This window comes from Ctenocephalides felis, unplaced genomic scaffold (genome assembly GCF_003426905.1).
Source record: "Ctenocephalides felis isolate EL2017-DRISC unplaced genomic scaffold, ASM342690v1 CF-g0.4_SCAFFOLD_01886, whole genome shotgun sequence".
Classification (NCBI taxonomy): domain Eukaryota; kingdom Metazoa; phylum Arthropoda; class Insecta; order Siphonaptera; family Pulicidae; genus Ctenocephalides; species Ctenocephalides felis.
The window spans coordinates 182520018-182537162 of record NW_020538040.1 but is presented as its reverse complement, the minus strand read 5'-3'; the positions used below and the strand labels follow the sequence as shown (position 1 = coordinate 182537162).

The following is a 17145-nucleotide window of genomic DNA, read 5'->3' as shown; positions in this document are numbered from 1 at the left end:
TATATATATATATATATATATATATTTATATTTATATTTATATATTTATATATATTTATATATTTACATATATAAATATAAGATTTATGTAAAATATAAGCATAAGTATGAATTCTTATAAATCAATTATACAATAAGTATTATAAAAAAAATATTGATGATCCAAGTATACAAAGGACTGAGACACTGAGATATAGTTGATTAATTTATAGTTGTTGAGAAAGTGCGTTTAACTTTGTTCTTGCAATTCTTCTGACCGGATGGATAGTTGCGTGCCACTGCCTTAATAAGTTGGACATTACTGATTAGATCCAGATGCCAGTAATCAAAATATTTATACATTTTTAAATTAAATTATAAATTTAAATTGTTGTTGATGGTCATATAAGCAAAATACAAAATGAATCAGCTTCTGTGCTATACTATTGCATTGGAACCTTTCCTTATACTTGGTGTATGAATAAAATATTTATGTAAAAATCTTACCTATTTTTTTATGCTTTATCTGCAAATATTTTACTCATTTTACTCAAGTGTAATTTTTGTCAGAAATTTAAAATTCGCGCGTTCGCTTCCCCTCTCGTCGACGTTTTTGCTTGGCTATGATCGTCGTATCTATGACAGGTTGAATATTTCTCTACGCTTTTAAGATGGCGGAAAGAATCAATATACCTGTAATTGAGTACCAATAAAATGATAAAATGCCACTGAAAATTAATCCTTAACTATTATAAATATGTGATTGTGAGAGAATTTTGCATTTTTGTTTATTTGTTTGTGTGAAAGTGTGTGTTTGTGTGTATTGTGCGTTATACAAATTGTGCAGAATTTTAAAATCGAACATCTTTATGATCGTAGGCGTTGTGGTCAATAAAGTGAATGGTAATAAAACATCAATCAAATCATTATGAATTTAAAGTGATGTGCAGTGATTATTTGATAAGTCACTATATCTCAAAAAGTAAGTAATCTTTAATACATATCTAACGATTGTTTATATGTGGAAATTCAGAGTTAGACTTTTCCATTTGCAAATATGAGCGACATAACAAACTCTTGTTCTTGTTGACTAATATTTTTATTACTAAAATTAAATCATATTTGTGTATTTGATGCGATATCTGAATGAATATAATATATTTTTATATTGACGAACGTAATGTTTTCCAATTGTTGATAATTAATTATACTGTTGTGACATTATCATGCCCGACGCTAAAGCAATAACTCATAAGAAACCAATTAACAATTCATAATGATAACAAATACTTAAATGATTAATATCTGTGCAAAATAACGTTTAGAAATGAATTCGTAAACATTTGAAATTATGTAAATATACATTAGTTAATTATTCAACAACCCATACCTGATAAAATATTCAACTCTATAAATATTGCCAGTGTTTGTTTGAAATTTGAAGCTAATTTCATAACAACTGATAAGTAATGTTTATTTAAAATATTTTATAACATAAATTCTTGAGTGTTGTAACGTATTGAGGAGCGGTTGATAATCAGTTATATTATTGAAATTTTTATATAAATAGGTTAGCATCCGAGCTCCTTGTTTGTGATTAAGGACGAACACAAATGTATATCAAGTAGAGATGGCCTCAACCCAGGGTGAGATTAGAGTTGGTCCCGGGCACCAGGTAAAAGACATATATGTACGTAACACAAGACAAAACGGTAGTACCAAACCAAATTTCAAAATTTTATTGATTATATTAGCTTCAGTGTCATTTGATTGAATTATATGCTTTGAAACGCTCAGAGTTGTACTGATGAACATCTCACGCATTGGATAATTGATACTTTGTTTTTATTACATAAATATAACTTTTGATGGATTGTTGTCTTGGATTTGTATGTGTTGTGTTGAGATAAAAATTATATATAATACATGATAGGATTTATAAAGAATTAAATTAAAATAAAAATGACATACTGCAGGAATAATAACAGAATATATTTATAAATCCATATAGTAGACTAAAATAAGGGTATGGGAGTTTTCGCAGAAATTTGAATTTAATTCAAAAACAGCACATACAAGTAATGTATGAGTTTGAAATTCCTAGCATTATTAAAATTTATTTAATTTCTATTTAAGATTTTGTAATGTTTATAACAATTTCGGTGTAATGTTTGAGAATGTTTATCTGTTACAATTTTGCAGAACTTCCACATAATATTTTAAGTCAAACGGCATATGAAGCTAAAGTTTAGTTTTGTATTGTACAATATTGGACAAATTCATACAACTTGATTTCTGTTTCCAGTCAAATTCATTTATTCATAAATACATTAATTCTTTGGTTTAATTATCACATTACTACATCCTATAATTTAATCATATCATATAATTTTTTTAATTCATCAAGCTTGCAGTTTATTAGTTCTATCAACATGTAAGAATGAAAAAAGTGCTTGGTTCATCCATTTATATTGCTTATTGGCTGCAATAGAAATCAAATTGTTAAAATTCTCTATATTGGTATCTAACTTTGCAAATTGGATTGACGGCATGACGTATTAGGTTTATGTGCAATAATTTATTGTACTCCTTATGTGTTATGTAAATACATATAATTAGTATTATATTCATTCTATTTTAGTTATAAGTTACTAGTAATTATTTAGGAGAATGTTATGAATTAGGATATCTAATAAGATCATTTCATATTGTAAATATTTATAATTAAAAGTGAAACTATATATGTAATATTGCTCGTGATTCTCTTCCCTTCACAATATTTACTTGTTATATCTACAACATTTGTTTTATGTTTTAAATTCTTAGTCGATACATTAATTAATTTTTTTTTATATCTATATTTTATTAACATCAATTACACTGAAAATCATATATGATTTTTAAGTTTTATTATTTTTTATTAACTTCCCGTAGGGTAAGTTATTGTAATGGGCCGAAAATCGGAATTGAAAATTTTTACATTTCTCGACGTTTTGAAGGTTTCTGAACGTTTTGGCATACCTCAGAAAAAATGGATGTGTGTGTGTATGTGTGTGTGTGTGTGTGTGTGTGTGTGTATGTATGTGTGGATACAAATTTCCAGTCACGTTTTAGGGCGCACGGATCAACCGATTTGAATGGTTCAAAAAACATTCGATTCCTATTGATAGGGAAAAGAGCTGATTAGTTTTTGGCAAAGGCAGGTCCAGCCGTTTCGGAGATACCGAGCAAAGAGTGCAGAAAATAGAAATCGAATTTTTGAGCGAACGGAGTATCCGATTTGAATGATCTAAAAAACATTCCATTAGTAATGATTGGGAGAAAGGGTTATTAGTTTTTCGCAAAGGCAGGCCCAGCCATTTCGGAGATACAGAGCTAAATGTACAAAAAATGGCAGTTTTTGAGAGAACTAAGCGTCCGATTCAATTGATTCAAAGAACTTTCTGCTTGTCTTAACAAAATAATTGATTTTGGAAAAAAAAAAAATTGTACCATTTTTTTTTTTTTTTTTTTTTTTTTTTTTTTTTTTTTTTTTTTTTTTTTTTTTTTAAATTTTTTGTATATCGAAAATAATTCAGATTTTATTTTTAATTCTGACTATAGTTCTAATATACTTTAAACAAATAATTTCAACTCTGCAATTCAGTTTATATAATTATTATAAATATTAGACAATAATACAATATTTATAATAATCTATTTAAAAACATTCAATATTTCTCGAACGTTTCGTTACGGTACGGGAAGTTCCAGCAATTTGCCTTAAGGCACGATGCCACCCACCCCACTAGTTTATGATCTAATTTGAATAGGGTAGCGCGGGGCACAAAGGTCCAATTTGACTTTCAGTAATTTTACTGTCTAATCTAAAAACCTATTTAATAGCACATAACTATCTACTAATTATATTAATTATTCAATTAATTGTGTATAGCATCGTGTCTTAAGGCAAATTGCTGGAACTTAAACCGTACCGTAACGAAATGTTCGAGGAATATTAAATGTTTTCAATATAGATTATTATAAATACTGTAACATTGTCTAATATTTATAAAAGTAATATAAACTGAATTACAAAGTTTAAATTTTTTATTTAAAGTATATAAGTGAGCTTTAGAACTTTAGCCAGAATTCAACTTAAAATCTGAATTATTTTCGATACACAAAAAACAATTGAAAATTTGAAAAAAAAAATTTAAAGGCAATTATTTGGTTAAAAAATACAGAAAGTTTCGGATGCTTAGTTCTCTCAATAACTGCCATTTTTTGTACATTTAGCTCGGTATCTCCAAAACGGCTGGACCTGACTTTGCCAGAAACTAAACACTATTTCTCCCCATGATTACGAATGGAATGTTTTTTTGGATTATTCAAATCTGATGCTGCGTTCTCTCAAAAACTCGATTTCTATTTTCTGCACTCTTTGCTTCGTATCTCCGTAACGACTGGGCCTGGCTTTGCCAAAAACTAATCAGCACATCTCTCTATCAATATGTTTTTTGGAACGTGAACGAAAAAATGCGGACACACAAAACATGCACGCACACATCTATTTTTTCTGAAGTATGCCAAAATGTTCAGAAACCTCTGAAACGTGAAAATACGCAAAAATTTTCATTTTCAATTTTCGGCTCATTACTATAACTACCCTACGGGAGGTTAAATATATATTTTTAGCTATTTTTCTAAAATTTGTCATCTGTCCCTTTTTGCCCAGACCAGATACTACGACTTTGGTTTCAATTTTAAATGAATTTTACGTAATGCATTTTTTAACCAATGTGAATCACAAATTTTATGTGATTTTTTTTCCCAAACATTTCATTTTACACTTTGATCTGGTATTTCGAAAAAAATATTGACCGGTAGAGGTCTAATAATTATTAGTTTATCTCGTACTTTTTTTAACTTGATTTATTTACTATTTTTATTATAGGTTTAGTTGGCCCTTTTTACCCCACCCACATGTAAGCTTTTACAGAGATTATATAAAAAAAAACTACTAACGAAAAAAAATACTATTAGATAAACAAGAATGCTTTTAGAATATTGATTCATTTTCTTTTATCTCCTGATAGCAACTTAGCCCGAATTAAGCTGGTGATGGCTGGTTACACATCTTTTGCCTTCTACTGTAAAATAGTACCACTAAAAAAAACCTATACTTTGAGTAGAACTTTTTACTCCGCTCTACCCTACATGATTTCATTTATTTCAATTTATTGATATGTATATGTATATTTTATGTATTATACAAATACAAAATATTTAAAATACAGCCATCACTGATTATTTTTATTGTTCAATATAAATTACTAGTATGTTTTACAAATGTTTGGTTAGTCATTGTTTTTTATTATTTTCAAACATATTGTAGTGACTCATTATGATTTATTATATAAACAAATATATTTGAAGTTAATGGATCAGATGAAGGCGTTGCTTTATAGCTATTGAATAACTTTTTTTTAAAGCTGTAGTAAAAAAAAGTGTCGTAGGCAAAATTCTCAATTATTGCATGCAATTACATTTGTGTACAAAAAACAGCTCTAGTATATATTTTTAAATTTTTAACAGACATTTTTTTTAAAAAAATCTTTGCAATATAGTTTGTTGTATATGTGCAAGTACTGAGAATCGTTTGTGGTGTAGAGAAGTGTTTCCCAACAGTTAAATGAACGAATAGCTTATAAAAAGTTATATTAATTATATAACTTCAATACTAACTAAATTGTTATTACAAGATTTTTAGCCAATTAACTGTGGCAAGTATACTAGTCATGGAGAAATACCAGAATATCAGTAAACAATAGCTATTTAAATTGCAATTTCTTAGAAAAACAAGTAAAATCTCTAATTTCAAGACGTTTGAAATATTTTGAAGCTATGACCATAAATGTAAAAAATAAGTAGAAAATTTTACCTTAAGCCAAGAAGCGTGAATTTTCTAAAATGTGGAAATAATATACTTAATCAATAAAAAATGTGATTTAGCTATTTAAATAACATTTAATCTGCTTACTTTGGAAATAAAATTTTTGCTTTTAATTAAAAACTAATGAGTGCAATTTCCAATTGAGTTATTTTCATAGCATTTTCATTGCAACATTCTAATACCTGTTGTATCATATTATTTTATATCAAACCACTTTTCGTTGGTCTATAATATTTTACAACGCTCGTATAACTCCATGATAAGAATTTGAATTCCTACTTTTATACGAACTTACTGCATTTCTAGTTCAATACGTATGTAATACATGCTTATGTTAACCAAATAATTATAATGCAGTAATAAAATTTTCAAATTTGTAAAATCATTTTACCAACGGCAACTAATTCTTTTATTGACGATGTATCGATTCTAACCACACAAAATTGTGCGATTACCACGCCACAGTTAACTGGTTAATAATAATAATCTAATCTCGGATTAGTTTAAATTAAAAAAAAAACGTATCTAAAATAAGTATAAATTTGTCGACAACCATCGCGTTCTTTAAAGTATAAAAGCCTCTCTATTATCATCTTGAATTTCTGACGTGTCTTTTTTTTCTCCTGTTGGGAAATACTGGTGTAGAGTAACTTCGTTTGGTATGGTAGTTTCATGGTGGCCCTTTCACGTAGTACGGTATCGATTACCAGGATATTGTTGTAATTATTTGGAAATCAGGCTCGCCTCCCTGATTACCGCCCGGGAATACCAGCCGATCAACTCCAGCCAGATCCGGAATTCTTGAAGGAGCGCGAAGAGCTGCGATGGGTGCCGCAGATGACACTGGACAGTGACCTACTTATGTACTTGAGGGCGGCGAGGTCCATGGCCGCGTTTGCAGGTACATAAGACTTGAAACATCCAGTTAAAAATCGAAATAGAATTTTAAAATAGTCATTTAAGTGTTACTAAATAAGTGGATATGTATTGTCTTGCCGTTCAGTTCTATTAACTCTTACAACTTATTATAAGAAATTCCAAATATGATTGAAGAAATTCTACAACTACAGGTATGTGTGATGGCGCCTCTCCAGATGACGGTTGTGTTGCAGCAAGTAGGGATGATACCACCATTAATGCTCTCGATGTGGTAACTAATCATTTATTATGGTGGTTTATTAAAAATATCAATTTCACAGCAAGTTTCTGACCTCTGTGAATATATTTTAGCTACATGATTCAGCATATGATCCTGGTAAGGCTTTACAGGCACTAGTTAAATGTCCAGTGCCAAGAGGGATTGATAAAAAGTGGACTGAAGAAGAAACGAAGCGGTTCGTTAAGGGATTGCGGCAATTCGGTAAAAATTTCTTTAGGATAAGAAAAGATCTGCTGCAGCATAAAGAAACGGTAGGAAATTAATATTCTTTTCCACTTTATTGATATCAAGGTGTTTAACGATGTGTTCCTTGTTTTCAGTCTGAGTTAGTCGAGTTCTATTATCTTTGGAAGAAAACTCCGGGTGCTAACAACAATCGACCACACAGACGGCGTAGGCAAGGTTCTTTACGCCGTATTCGGAACAATAGGAATACCAGGACTGGAACGCCGAAGGAACCTGTCCCAGAAGTAGCAACAGTATGTTACAGTTTCTTTAATTAAATTTACTTCAATGGATGTTAGTCAACTTTTATAATGTACTTTCTACAGCAGGAAGTTACAGTATCTCCTCAACCCACTTCAAATCCTAAAGAACTTGGTGAAACAAGCTCGGTCACTGAAGATGATAATTCTGAAGATGATAGTGACTCAAGGGACTTTGTATACAGATGTCAACACTGTTTCACAACTGGTAACTTTATATAAAAAATCTCATTGTTTGTTTTTCTTTTTATTACATTTAAAGTTTTCCAAATAGATTCAAGAGATTGGCAACACAATGGTACTGGGAAAGATCGAACGCTACTTTGTAGTGAATGCCGAGCGCATTTGAAGAAAACTGGGGAATTGCCTCCTCTACCAGCATCTGTACCTGGAACACCTTCTATACCAACAAGTTCTTGTGGAAAGAATTTGAATGATTCTTCATTTTTGTTCCGGCCGGTTGAAACTGAAAGTCCGAGTGATTCACCTAGTCGGATGCGAACTAGAAACAAGGCAGCAAAAGAACAAGTTTGTGCAATATTATCTTTTTATTACATCATTGTTTCTGCTTGAGTTTGTTCATAATTTTGAGGTGAATGTTTTGCAATTTATAGGCTAAAAATACCGTCCTGTATGCCTTTCTTTTAGTTGATTTCATTAACTTGTTATAAATTTGCTATTTAAAATAAATCACCCTTTCAGCCTGTAATAGGCGGGGCTTATTTAAAGGGTATTTTTCTACAGTAGTTCATTTTATTGTGATTATGGTGATTTTATTATAAACAGTTAAAGATAATATTTACGGAAATGAAAGTTGATTGACTATATCCAAATTACTTTGACAATAATTTTATCTGAAAATTTTATACCACCATCAGCCTGCACGTGCTCGACCTAAACGCGGAAATGGTACTGAATCAGAGTCAAATGAAACTTATGATAAGCCTATAAAATCACCAGCAAAACCTGGTACTAACAGTTGTACCAATTCACCTAATGACAAAGTAGCTACTGCAGCTTCAGGTAAACGTAAATCATCTAGTGGCAAATCTGATGCCAATAGTAAAGGTAGAAAAAGGCTGCAGGATAAAATTGATGGTGAAACAGATGTGGACGATAAGGATATGGCTTTGTTCAAAAGAAAACGTGCTGATCGTCCAGATGTGAGAATAGAACAATCCGATTATTTTTATTTTTGCAATCTTTATTTATACTAATTTTTTTTGTTCTGTTTTAGAGCCCATCTGAGAGCCTCACCACAGATAGCGGTTCTGTTGTGGATGATGTTGACAATACAGAAAATGAAGTGGATACCTCAGAGGCAAACAGCACATCTGTAGTTGATACGCCTAAAGTGGAAGATAGCGAGTCAAGTGCTGAAGCTAGCAAGGTTGTAGTTACACCTCCTGTTAATTCTGAAAAGGGTAGTATGAAGATTGCCTTGACACCTGATCCATTGATTATAAAGAAGGAAGATCCTGATAGCAAGTACAAAAAAGATTTTGATAATGCAATACATCCCATTTTTATTAATAGAGATGATATCAAGAAGTTTGATGAAGATATCAAGGTAAAGGACATAGTTATTAAAACTGAAGACCCCTTATGTGACGTTAAACCTACTGTGCTTCTTGAGTGCAAATCAGAGTTGATTATCCCTAAGGTAATGGTAGAAGAGAATTTCAAAGAAGGCAAAGTTGTAATAAAGGAAGAAATTGAAACATCAAATGAAGCGTCTGTATTTTCTACTGCAAAGGATGTTGATGATAACCAGCCGTACAATAATGCAAATCAGAAAGTATATAATACAATAAATACAAGTGTAGGCCCACAAAATTTGAATATCAAGGATCATAATGCGTATCAGATAGATGAATTATCTCATAATTTATCAGCATCCTCACCTGTGAAGGAAGATTTGCTGATGAATAAAAAACATGTCATAAAAGAAACAACGCCAACAAAACAAATTACAAAGGAATTATTTTCTGTCACTCCTCCAGTATCACAACATTCTCAGAATTTGTCAGTGAAGGAAGTTCAAAGTCATGCTAATAAAAGTGAATATTTCCAAACTGTTGAGCAAGAAAGGGATAATTCACATATTAATCCAAATGCACCAGCAAATGCTGTTATAAAACTTGAACCACGTGACAAAGATGACGCTATTGAATTGACTAATCCTGGTGTAAGGTTGATGGAAAATATGTATGTTCCTAACTCGAACTCCAATGTGATATTAAATATGAATATTTCAAATATACAAAGACATCCATCTCCTATGTCTATGCACAAAGTTCCAACTTTTCCTCCTGTTAATCAAGTAATTAAATCCAATGAAATAGAAGAGCGTTCAACAACACCAACATCACAATCACTACGAACAGAAATAAATGTGCCTATAATAAAACCGGAAACAAATTTGCAGGTTCTTCCTACAAGGACTGAGTCAAGCATTTGTGCCCCAGTGGCTCCATTAAATCTGGGTCCACCACAAATTGGTCAACCGCCATTACCAAGCATGATGCAAACTGGCAACCTGGTTACAATTGGTGGTGGAATGTCTACAAATCCTCCTGGGATGCCTTCTCATTATGGTTACATACAGGGATCACCATATCAACCTCGAAGCATATCTGATAAAAACCCAGCATCTATTTCGGTGTTGCCACATATGGTGTCAAATGCACCTAGTATGATTAGCCAGAATAATGTGCCAACTTCTCAACCCATAATTATTAACAATAGTGAACACATAGCTCAAATGAATCAAAATGAGCCTCAAAATTTGAAAATAAAGCAGGAAATTCGAGATCCTTCGCCCTCGATGCATCAGCCTATTGCTACGCCTCCTGCACACCAACATCCAGAAAATGTGCCTCAAGGATTAATAGATCCTTTGCAGTCTCTCAAAGATGTAAAAGTACCTGGTTTTGCTTTAAGTTCAAATCCTAGTATATCTCAGCCACTGCCCAGTAACAATAGTTCTACAAATAATATTTTATCAAGTTCAGGCCATATTCAAGAGCCACTTGATATACGATCACAGAGCAATAATGCATTTTTAGCACCAACTATTGATATTAAAAAGGAACCTGAATTTGGTAATTCACAAAATCATCATGGGTCAAGTCAACATCAAGTTGGACAAAATCCTCCAGCTGCGCATACTCCTTCTATGAAGAGTCCTCAACCATCACAAGTGAAACTTACTCCTTCCAGTACTCCTCAAGGTTCTTATCATAACTCTGCTTACCAACCATCAACTCCGCCGATATCCAGGCATTTGACAACACCACCAATTTCCCAGTCTTTGACTATGACTCATCCAGCCATAAATCTAATTAATCCCAACCCATCTCCTTTGCCACCACCTACATCAATTCCTGGACCTGTTATGCATCCATCTCAACAGCCTAGCCCTCATCCTCACCCATTCCCAGGGCCTTTACACCATCCTCATCATGCACTGATACATCATCCATTGTTTGCTGCGGCAGCCGCTGCTCATGCAATGCATCCTTATCATGCACATGCTTATGCATATCCTTTTCCTTATCCATATCCTTATGGCCCAATTCCGCAACCTCATCCTATTCCTCCACCCCATAATCCTCCATCCAGTACTCCAAGCAGACATGAGTCAGCTTTAGCTTTGCCCAAATCTAGTTCAATTGAATCCACTACAATGATGACGTCGCATCATAGTTCTAGTTCTTCCGTTACAACTCGTTCATTACGTGAAATACGTGAGACGACTGAAGATCCTCAGAATCCTAATAATCCAACTTCAGAGAGGCATCAAACACATGAAACTACTATGATGCATCATCATTCTACAAGTCATCATAGTTCAGTTCATACAAGCTCTGAAAAACAACCGAATTATGGAGGAACAAATCATTCATTGACTATTTCACATTCCACATCGAGCAGTACCTCTCAGACTGTGCAGCATAAAATAAATACGCAACAGAAGACAAGTGTTCGAACAAGTTCTCCTCATGCTCATGCGTCTGCTAGTTTGTCGCAAAGCACATCATCTAGTATTAATATGCCATCAAGTCATTCGCACCATCATACGCATCATCATGCTCACCATCACGAGAGACTTTCTCCTGCAAATCAATTGCTAGTACCACCAAGCATAAGGCATCATCCTCATGGTAAACCTTATGTGAGTAATAGTCATCTAATGGTGCAGCCTCCAAATATGAGCCATCATGGACCTCTTGGTGAGTATTGTTGTTGTTGGTGTTTTGAATTCCTTTATAAGCTAATTTTATATGCAAACTTTATTTGCTGTGCTAGGTCCTCCAACGATGGCTGGAAGTTCTCTGGAACAACTTAGAGCTCACGCACAAGCTGCTCAAATGCAACAAAATATGCCTTCCCAGATGCATCCTCCTCCAAGTTCTCCACAACAAATTCAACCTCCACATGGTAAATAATACATGAGTTTTAAGTGATAATCTGCTTTCTATATAATGGTTTTGAGACAATTAAATTTTTCTGTAGGTCATGGAAATCATCATAGGCCATCACATATGTCTGAGGAAATGAAGCAAGAACCTCATGACTCCCGAACACCAGATGTAGACCCTCATTCGGGGCAAATTAATTTAGAAGAGGAAGAGGTACCAAGTCCATCACACATTCAAAGAGGTCCTAGTCCTGAACCAAAAATAGAAGATACTGAATGCCATCGCTCTCAATCTGCAATGTTAGTATTTTGCATTTGTTGGCATTATTCAGTATGATATTTTCATTTATCATTTACAGTTTCTTACGGCATTGGAATCGCGGTGACTACAATTCATGTACTCGTACTGATTTAATTTTTAAACCTGTCCCTGATTCAAAATTAGCTCGAAAGCGGGAAGAGAGGCTTCGCAAGCAAGCAGAGAGAGAAAGGGAGGAGAGGGAGAAAGTTGTACAACAAGCACAAGCCGTAAGTCATAATTTTATATACAATATAAATCTGATTATAATTTACTGAAAATATAAATTAAATATTACAGAGAAAGATTGCAACACCTGAGAAACCGGACATCAAGCCACCATCTAGAGGACCAATTGAAACAATTACATCACCTTATGATAGGTTTCCACGTCAAGGTTATCCTGATACTCCAGCTTTAAGACAGCTGTCTGAATATGCTCGGCCGCATGCAGGCTTCAGTCCAGGCAACTTGCAAAGAGGAGCTGCTTTGGGAATATCACCTCACTGTATCGATCCTATGTTACAGTACCAACTCAATACAATGTATGGTCCTGGAGCAAGAGAAAGGTTGGTTAAAATCACTGATCAGTATATTTTCCTACAAGGAAAATGTCAGGTTTTTTCACCTAAGATTTTTTTGGAAGTTTGGGTAGTGAGATGATAATCAAACCCCTGGAAATATGTCATGCCTATGAGGGTTTGCTTTTAATAAATCTATCACTCTGCAAAGTTTCATCAGAATAGCATATGAATGAACATTAGACATAGGTTTTTAGATGAAAATAATAAAATATTTCATATTCTTAGGTTGGAGTTAGAGCATATAGAGCGCGAGAAACGAGAACGTGAATTAAGAGAACTTCGAGAACGGGAGCTGAATGATAGGCTTAAGGAAGAACTTATGAAAAATGCAGGTGCTGGACCAAGGTTAGGAAATCCAATGGATCCACATTGGCTTGATCTTCAAAGAAGGTAAATTTTTATCTTTTTTTTTTAACATATGCATCTTCCATGTTTGAATAATTAGTTTATTGACAACAAAAAATAAATTAATAATTCAATTAGTCACATTTAATACTTACAAAGAGTTCAAACTGTGTTATGTTTCTGAATATGCATTCAAAATTTTAATTTTATTAGGAAACTATAAAATTTCCTATCACAAAATATAGCAGTGGAGTAAACATTCGTTTTTTTTAAAGGTACTCTGCAGTGGGTCTTGGATCCGGTCCTGGGGGTCCTCCACAGCCAGGAATGCCTCCTATGCACCATCTTGGTCTATATGGGGCACCACCAACAGGACCTGGTCAACCTTCTTTGTCACAATTGGAACGAGAACGATTAGACAGATTAGGAATACCTCATCCAGGTTCTGCTGGACCCCCTGGAAGTATAGGTCCGAATCCAGGTGGACCAGGTGGACCACCGTCTCATCACCCTCATCATCCTCATCCAAGTAGTGTTGCTGCTGCTCAATTGGAAGCAGCCGAACGAATGGCGCTTGCAACTGATCCTATGGCAAGTTATATTCAGTTTTATCAGAATATTTCTTACATGTATATATGATGTATATGTTAAGATTTATGCATCTTAAATATTTTGTAGGTCAAAGTTTTTTATTTTAATTATTGTTTGTAATATTATAAAGCAAATTAATATAGATAAGTTTAACACGATCAAGGTGTGATCAAGCCACTGCATGAGACTTATTACCTTTATTTCATTATTTTAGTATTAAATTTTCACAGGTACGATTACAGATGGCTGGCATTAGTCCGGAGTACCACGCTCACACGCATGCGCATACGCACGCGCACTCGCACACCCACCTACACCTTCATCCTGGACAGCAGGCGGCGCAGGCACAACAGGCTCAACAGGAGAGTGCTGCCGCTGCAGCAGGTTTCCCCCTGCCAGGTACATATCGAAGTATGCACCCTTTTTTTATTTGTATCTTTAGTTTAGTTATAGTTAGTTTTAGTTTTTAAATTATTATGATTCGCAGCATGGTTCTGTAGATATTATATGGAATTTTTATATTTATGATAATTCTAAGTACTTGGATGGAAAAGTTCAATCATATATATTTATTCAACTTTTTTTTTTACACATTATAGATTGTTGAATATTGTAAGGATTTCAAATACAGTGGCACCTCGACATATGAGTTTAATTCAATCTGTATCCATACTCGTATGTTGAATAAATATTTCTATCGTAGGAAAATCATTGTTACAACTGACGAAATTTTATACTCTCGAAGCAAACGAAATCGCTCTTTTGGCGACTCGTATCTCAAAACACTCGTATGTCAGGTCATTCGTAATTCGGGGTACCACCGTATTCTTTGTATTCATGCATTAGCTATTAAATTTAAATTTGAAATTTTACATTTACAAAGTGAGTAATAATTATAACAAATAGTAGTCTGCCTGATGGCAGGTCCACGGTGTGAGAGCACCACAAATTGATGATTTCCTTTCCTTTCCTTGTTTATTATTCCCATTATCGTTTTATTACCATTAATCACTTTTTATTCAATTTTATGCATTTTCCTTACCAAACTTTTGCTTCCATGTTTCCTGTTCCTGTGCTTCAGTTTTCTGTATTGTCTCCTCGCGTGTGAAGGTATTTATAGGTATTTATCCATTTTGTGTTCTTTTAATAATTGTACATTTATAAGTATAATTGAGTATACTTGTACCTCGTTTTGCGACGCTGTTTAATTGTTGTCATTTTTATCTACTATCCTGGCAGCGAATTAAAACCAAGTGATAGTTGTGAATATCAATTGCTACAAGGAAATTTATTTTATGTTGAAAAGAAAAGCTGTTCAGCAAAGATTGGACCATCTTTTTATTTTGTAAAAGAAAGCTGTCTTATAACAACCAGACAGGCTGTAATTATAATTTCGTTTTTGTAATGTTTTAGTATTAATTAATTTTGCGTCGCATTTTTTTTTTCAAATCTAACTGCGACACAAAGTGAGGTATGGGTGTATTACAAATTGTATATTTCTTATAGAAACTTAAATATTTTATGAATGATATTTATTTGGTAGATTTTTTTTGTATGTTATTGTTCAATATTGGATAATTTTTTAAAAATCTTGTTTGTTTTGCATTGCTGTAAAAGGTGCAACAATATGCAAAATTTTAATTAAACTAATACTTTCATTTTCAGCATCTGCTTCAGCAGGTTACCCAAGGCCTAGTATTTTGCCCAGTCGAGAAGCTGCTTTAGGTCTGCATCATCCGGACTTATTGAGTAGGCCCTATGCAGATCAACTGGCACATCAGGTATTTAGTAATGCTCATATTAATTTATTTAATAATGCGTTAACAATTGAATTAAATTGCATGTTTGTTATATTTATTAGGCTGTAGCCCATGAACATCTGCAAAGACAAATTCTTTTAGAGCGTGAACGGTTTCCTCACCCTTCCTTAGTTCACCATGCGCAACATGAAGAATTTATGAGGTACCACTAGTTTAGTTTGCTTTTTTTATGTATGTAGTTTTCATAGTAATGATGATTTATTATTCAGACAACGAGAGAGAGAAATGAAAGTTCGCGCATTGGAAGAAGCTGCTAGAGGCTCCCGTTCATAAACAACAATCGTGATAATTAAAAAATTCTAATATAATTCTTGAACTTTGGAATTATTTTTTTATGACAAAAATATAATAGTTAAGAGATTTATATTTAAAATGCAACTAATTTCCTAGTTATCAGGAAATTTTCCATTATGTAAAAGAAAGATTTCAATACTTAATATAAGAAAAATTAGACTTAAATATTTAAATTAGCAATAGTTTAATTCTATTTGGCACAACCAAAGGTTTTATTTTATCAAGTGCCTATGTTCTGCAAAGAAACAAGGACTTTTTTATATAAAAATCTAATTACAAAATAATTAGTTGAATTATGATTAAAATATATGATATTTATATTATATTCTAGAATGAGCCAATATTATACACATAAAAATAAAATATTAATTCTGCAGTACTGAATTTTTAATATTCTAAATATTCAATTATTGCTCATTTTCATACTAAAATTGTTACACCATAAAATTTGTACATGTAAAAAAGTAATATATTTTTAAATAAACACTTTACCACAATATAAATGGGTTGTACATAAATATGAATCGATGTATTTACATACACATCAATATAAACTAAACAATAAACAATATTACAGACGACAGAAAATGTAATGTAATTTGTACATTTGCCTGCATTTTGTATCTGTATGAGTTAATATTGAATTAATATACAATCAAGATCGACAATTTATTTTCTTTTCACATGATGCATAATTCACTCATCAATTTCAGCATTTTTAATTTTACTAGTCAAAACTAATTGATTATACTATACGTCTATTAGTAGTGACCTACTAGGATAAAGATTCTATCCTAGAGAAAGAGTATTGTACAGACAAAATGATATCCGGAGAAAGATTAAGAAACACCCTGGTTGGACTGACATACTCTCTTGTCGATACAAGAAGCTCAATTAATAAAATAAGTACCTTACTAAATTTGCATACATTGATATATTCTGTTGTTACAAAGTGTAAACTCTATTTAATAAATACTCAAGTCGTATATCACTGCATAACGCATGATATGGCTTTAAAATTTTTGAAATCAATAATAATCGCATTTTTTTGAAAGCAATTATATTGTTTTGGCTAGAGCCTGATTAAATGTTTATTAAATAAATTAAATCTTGGATCCTCGTCCCTGCCGGTGCGGCCGGCAGCATAAAGTACGAATTTGATTCCTGGGGTAGTCTCCCATTTAAGTCAAAAGCCATGCCTATGGTGCGCCACGGACATTCGGCGAACTAAA

The 17145-nt window shown here is 32.7% G+C and overlaps 1 protein-coding gene across 7 annotated transcripts; it reads left to right on the top strand.

Annotated features, from left to right (window-relative positions):
* Positions 1–736: 736 nt before the first annotated feature.
* On the top strand, positions 737–16112 carry LOC113376438 (arginine-glutamic acid dipeptide repeats protein). Of its 7 annotated transcripts, none has more exons than XM_026616347.1 (20): positions 737–961; positions 1550–1654; positions 6653–6815; positions 6985–7064; positions 7145–7324; positions 7394–7552; positions 7625–7766; positions 7833–8086; positions 8437–8721; positions 8796–11793; positions 11870–12001; positions 12077–12281; positions 12341–12509; positions 12580–12848; positions 13089–13253; positions 13484–13799; positions 14030–14210; positions 15465–15580; positions 15661–15761; positions 15829–16112. In XM_026616347.1, exons 2-20 carry the CDS (start codon positions 1610–1612, stop codon positions 15890–15892), a joined length of 6024 nt encoding a protein of 2007 aa, XP_026472132.1. In that variant the 5' UTR covers positions 737–961; positions 1550–1609; the 3' UTR covers positions 15893–16112. The 7 variants fall into 7 exon arrangements, with proteins under 7 accessions (XP_026472132.1, XP_026472131.1, XP_026472130.1 ...); XM_026616346.1 differs by having other exon boundaries at positions 1550–1669; positions 14042–14210; XM_026616345.1 differs by having other exon boundaries at positions 1550–1669; positions 14030–14198.
* Positions 16113–17145: the final 1033 nt, after the last annotated feature.

What these genes read in the sequence shown, in the direction of transcription:
- LOC113376438 (XM_026616344.1), top strand. Translation starts at nt 1,610, where the DNA reads ATGGCCTCAACCCAGGGTGAGATTAGAGTTGGTCCCGGGCACCAGGTA. An exon ending in TGCTGCAGCATAAAGAAACG is followed by an intron (nt 7,325 to 7,393) that starts GTAGGAAATTAA and finishes CCTTGTTTTCAG; the next exon opens with TCTGAGTTAGTCGAGTTCTA. An exon ending in GGTCCTGGAGCAAGAGAAAG is followed by an intron (nt 12,849 to 13,088) that starts GTTGGTTAAAAT and finishes TCATATTCTTAG; the next exon opens with GTTGGAGTTAGAGCATATAG.